Source organism: Penaeus japonicus, unplaced genomic scaffold, assembly GCF_977035675.1.
Source record: "Penaeus japonicus unplaced genomic scaffold, GWHDUDI00000001_assembly GWHDUDI00000024, whole genome shotgun sequence".
NCBI lineage: Eukaryota > Metazoa > Arthropoda > Malacostraca > Decapoda > Penaeidae > Penaeus > Penaeus japonicus.
Genome location: NW_028234426.1, coordinates 18,092,461 through 18,097,677, shown reverse-complemented (window position 1 = coordinate 18,097,677; position 5,217 = coordinate 18,092,461). Strand labels below are relative to the sequence as shown.

At 39.6% G+C, this 5,217-nt stretch overlaps 1 protein-coding gene across 1 annotated transcript; it reads left to right on the top strand.

Annotated features, from left to right (window-relative positions):
• Positions 1 to 201: 201 nt before the first annotated feature.
• Positions 202 to 4,605, top strand: LOC122266831 (transmembrane protein 120 homolog). The gene is made up of 6 exons (XM_086550789.1): positions 202 to 341; positions 1,877 to 2,018; positions 2,188 to 2,411; positions 2,605 to 2,768; positions 3,645 to 3,759; positions 4,034 to 4,605. Exons 1-6 carry the CDS (start codon positions 285 to 287, stop codon positions 4,331 to 4,333), a joined length of 1,002 nt encoding a protein of 333 aa, XP_086406915.1. The 5' UTR covers positions 202 to 284; the 3' UTR covers positions 4,334 to 4,605.
• Positions 4,606 to 5,217: the final 612 nt, after the last annotated feature.

The following is a 5,217-nucleotide window of genomic DNA, read 5'->3' as shown; positions in this document are numbered from 1 at the left end:
CTCTCTTTCTCTCTCTCCCTCTCTTTCTTTCTCTCTTTCTCTCACTCTTTCTCTCTCTCTTTCTCTCTTTCTTTCTCTCTTTCTCTCTCTTTCTCTCTTTCTCTCTCTCTCTCTCTCTCTCTCTCTCTCTCTCTCTCTCTCTCTCTCTCTCTCTCTCTCTCTCTCTCTCTCTCTCTCTCTCTCTCTCTCTCTCTCTCTCTCTTTATTTTTTCCCTCCATCTCTAATTTTCTCTTTCACTTTCTCATGTATATTTTGTTCTTGCAGGACAGCTGATCTCATCCACATGTTCCTTTTAGTTTGGTATTATTGTACTCTTACAATCCGTGAGAGTATACTCAAGGTAAGTTCTTGCTGATTCTCACAGATGTATGATATTTTAGCTGTATATCATAGTTACATGGATTATTATTATTTATTAAATGCAATATGTAGTACATATGCATATGAAATGCACACCATCTTACATAACTTATTTATATAATGATAAACTAATATATGCATATAACAGTATGTACTGTATATGCCTACACATGCATCAGATAAGATTAGATAAGATGAGTCAGCACTCATAGCTGGCAGAGGCCGGGCCGCCTTGAGCATATAGCCCGGGCGAAGCGACGTCTTCGCATATCTGTCTGAACTGATGCACATGTTTTAACACATTGTGGATGAGGATAAATTTGCTTGACTGGTCCCCAGGATGGACACTATTTCCTCTTGCAAGATGGGTTTTATATCTGAGCAGACATAGCATAACTTTTAGTGCTCTGATGCATTCACTAGAGTTATATTTAGAGTTCATCAATGTTGTAGTATAGATTTGCAATATAGGGTTAATATCTCAATAATATTCTTTATACTCAGTGTAATAGTAGTATTACAGTTTTATGAGGGGATGAAAAGATTCTTCATTTTTTTTGTGTATGTGTACTTTCGTAAACAAATATGAAAGAAATTATCATCCCTAATGAAAATGAATGAAGAGATGGGGAAGAGGAAGGAGATCTGTGCTTACGAGTGTGAGTGCCGCATCATAAAGCAGCCATACAGGCACAGGGTTAACCCACTCACGACGGGGGCATTCCAGCCTTGAATGTCACAATGCCGAGGCTTTCGAGCGCTTAGGCCTAAATCAATTAAATGGCTGGCACAATACTGTGCTGCCCGGCCACTGGGCTTTTGAATGAGCGGTACAGTACTGTACCACCCGTCCAGAGAGGGTTAACCCACTTACGACTGGGGCATTCCAGCCTTGAATGTCCCAATGCCGGGGCGTTCAAATTATTAGGCCTAAATCAATTAAATGGCTGGCACAATACTGTGACGCCCGGCCACTGGGCTTTTGAATGAGCGGTACAGTACTGTACCACCCGTCCAGAGAGGGTTAATGTAGACAATGCACATGGTCTGGATCAACTTCCTCTTGCCATTCTACTTGCACAGCCTGCATCACCAGTATTACAAAGCCAGAGGTTGGCATCTTTCTGTGTGTGATCATGAAGATGATGCTTGGTAGAGACTGTGGAAGGCTGCTCTTCAAGGCTTTCTTTCCCGCAACTGCTAGGAGAAGGTGTAATTTGGGATTTTAAAATAAACCCATTTTGATTAATGTTACGGCAATTATAGTAATTATAATTGCAATTGAAATCAGAAGAGTTGCTATTCAAAATGCAATGGAGAAGGACAGCAGCAGTGAACTTCTCTCCCCTAATGTCAAATATGCCGTGACAACTGGCGGCACCTATGTGTTGCCACTCATACGAAGGCCAAAAACTTGTTTGGTATGTACGTGTTGCCACCCATTTGCAATAGGCTAATGTATAATATTTTTTCCTTGAATTTTAAAAGCAATGATATTCTATTTATTTACACAAGGTTAATGGATCTAGAATCAAGGGCTGGTGGAGAGCCCATCACTTCATCTCTACAGTGCTATCTGGCATCTTGCTTATATGGCCCAATGGAGAAACATATTATGCTTTCCGCAAGCAGTTTATGATGTTTAACATGTATATCAGTAAGTACTTTTAATATGGTCTGGATAATTTGTTTTAGAATGTATTGGTGATACTATTGCTTTACTTTATATTATATTTTTCCTCTAGGCTCATAGATATAGTATCTTTGCAAAATAGGTAAATCAAGATTTTATTTTCTGAAATAATAGGTTAATGTTCTTATTGCAGGCTTTGTCCAGTACCTGCAATTTATGTATCAACGTGGATGCCTTTATCGCCTTAAGGCTCTTGGAGAGCGTCACAATATGGATATTACAATTGAAGGATTTCACTCTTGGATGTGGCGTGGACTAGGGTTCATTCTGCCCTTCCTCTTTGTTGGTTACTTTTGGGAACTTTACAACGCATACACATTGTATCTGCTTTCCTTCACCGATAATGCTGAGTGGCATGTAAGTCTAAAGATGAATGGTTGTTGTCATTTATAGTTAAGACAAGGTAGCAAGGATTTTTTTTTTCCACATTGCTTTTTTTTTTTATTCCCATTTAAGTGTAAGAAAAGTTTGGTACAAATGTTATTTCACTGACAGATAACTTGATTAAATAGGAAAGAAATCAGTTCTAAGGATTTTTTTTTTTTCACAGGTATCAACACTTGCAGTCCTGTTTTTTGTATTATTCCTGGGAAACACACTGACTACTATCTCCATCATACCCCAGAAGATTAAGGAACGAATGAAGTTCAAATACCGTTTCACACGCCTGGACAAGTATATCTGGACACACAAAAAGCGAAGAGTCTCATTCAGGTGTGTGTGTGTGTGTGTGTGTGTGTGTGTGTGTGTGTGTGTGTGTGTGTGTGTGTGTGTGTGTGTGTGTGTGTGTGTGTGTGTGTGTGTGTGTGTGTGTGTGTGTGTGTGTGTGTGCGTGTGTGTGAGCGTGTGTGTGAGCGTGTGTGTGAGCGTGTGTGTGAGCGTGTGTGTGAGCGTGTGTGTGAGCGTGTGTGTGAGCGTGTGTGTGAGCGTGTGTGTGAGTGTGTGTGTGAGCGTGTGTGTGAGCGTGTGCATGAGCGTGTATGTAAACTTTTATATTTTTAAATATGTATATTGTCTATTAACCCTCTCTGGACGGGTGGTACACTACTGTACCGCTCATTCAGAAGCCCAGTGGCCGGGCGGCACAGTATTGTGCCAGCCATTTAATTGATTTAGGCCTAAGCGTTCAAAAGCCCCAGCTTTGTGACATTCAAGGCTAGAATGCCCCCATCGTGAGTGGGTTAACCAATTGCGGACAGGGCATCTAACGACCTAACTTGTTGTCAGGGCAGGCAGTCTACAACACTAGCATCACCAGCTAAAAATTAGAGGGACGGGGAAAGGGTTTTCTCCACCCTCTGGGTAGGGCAGACTAGCCCAAACAATATTTTTCCATAAATCCATAATAAAATGTGGGTTTAGGCTGACTTTGGAACCCTGTAGCTGTACAGCTAATGCTGTTACAGCCATGATACTTCATGACTGTGTCACTTCAACTGTGAGCAGATCCCAGTGTCGCGTCATGTACACATTGACTCCCGTCTTTTAGGCCTAATCAGTGCCAATATGTATGTCGTGACACCTGTACAAATTGGGTTATGAAGATATAAGAAATTATTTAGTATTACTATTTGTAAATGCCTTTTTCAGGAATCCTGAGTCTCCCCAACGACGAACACCGGCTGCTCGGGCTGCATCTTTCAACAGGAAGAAGACAGAAGTCAAAGAAGAAGAAGAAAATGTTAACAAGTGTCAAGCACAACAGGTAAGTCTGCATTATAGCCTAAAATGATATACCTCATATTTTATATATCCCTATACCCCTATTTATATGCATTGACATAAGTTAACATATATTAACAATATTTTTTATATTTTGATTGGAAATAGTTTGAATTTTACACATGAACATTTGACAATGCAAAAATGGCCTGTAAATATTATTCATTGTCATTGCTGATGTAGAGTGATCTTCAAAATAATTATTCTTTACAATATTATTGTTTTTTTCTGTATATTATTATTTTTTTTTTTTTCAGGCAAATTCCATAATTATAGGGCCTAAAGTTTCCAAAAATGTAGATGATCAAAATTCAGAAGCTGAGCAGTTGGAGGAAATGCTGAATGATTTGACCAAAGACATAAATTTTGTGGAAGTTGATAGAGCTAATGATGAGGCATTAGATACAGTGCCAGCTACTGCAGCAGCAGAGGGACATGTGGAAGATGGTATTGATGACATAGCAGAGCCAGAAGGAGATGAAACAACTGATGAAGCCAGTAACGAAGAAGTTGAGACAATTGATGAATTTCCTGATGAAGTAAAGAAAGAGAAATAGATAAGTTGTTTGGCAGTAAAGTTTATATTTGATAAAGAAATCAAAACTGAGCACACAGCCATAATGTACCCACCTTCCAAACTCTTATTTGATAAGAAGCACATTTCCATATTTTTTGGATGGACGAAGTAAGCTATATTTCTAAAGTATACAATATGTAAAAAAATCATATATTTTTACTGTTACCTTCCCAAATGACAGAAATTAATAATGTGTTAATGGATTGACTAGATATGTACTGTGAGCAGTTTAAGAAATTCACATTTAAGGTATGCTTGTTGTTTTGATTTATTAAGCCTGTAAGCCATTAGAATAAACATAGTAACCTCACAGTAAAGAATTAACAGGACTGTACATGATGCCAGAAAAGAAGTGTGTGTCTTCTTAAATCTTTTGCCAAGCATGGAAAAATTAACAAATATCTCTTACTCCTTCTCTTTCTCTTTTTCTTTTTCCCTTCTCCCCCTCTCCCTCTCCCTCTCTCTCTCTCTCCCTCTCCCTCTCACTCCCTCTCTCTCTCTTCCTCCTCCCTCTTTCTTTCTTTCTTTCTCTCTCTCTCACTCTTTCTTTCTTTCTCTCACTCTTTCTTTCTTTCTTTCTTTCTCACTCTTTCTTCCCTACCTTTTCTCTCTTTCTCTCTCTCTCACTCTTTCTTTCTTTCTCTCACTCTTTCTTTCTTTCTTTCTTTCTCACTCTTTCTTCCCTACCTTTTCTCTCTTTCTTCCCTCCCTTTTCTCTTTTTCTTTCCCCCTCTTCCCCCTATCTCTCTCTCTCTCTCTCTATCTCTCTCTCTCTCCCTCTCTCCCTCTCTCCCTCTCTCCCCCTCTCTCCCTCTCTCCCTCTCTCCTCTCTCCCTCTCTCCTCTCTCTCTCCCTCTCTCCCTC

Bases quoted from the DNA above. Each gene is read 5' to 3' on its own strand.
- LOC122266831 (XM_086550789.1), top strand. From the start codon at position 285: ATGTTCCTTTTAGTTTGGTATTATTGTACTCTTACAATCCGTGAGAGT. The intron at 342-1,876 runs GTAAGTTCTTGC...TATTTACACAAG, and splicing joins TCCGTGAGAGTATACTCAAG to GTTAATGGATCTAGAATCAA. The intron at 2,412-2,604 runs GTAAGTCTAAAG...TTTTTTTCACAG, and splicing joins CCGATAATGCTGAGTGGCAT to GTATCAACACTTGCAGTCCT.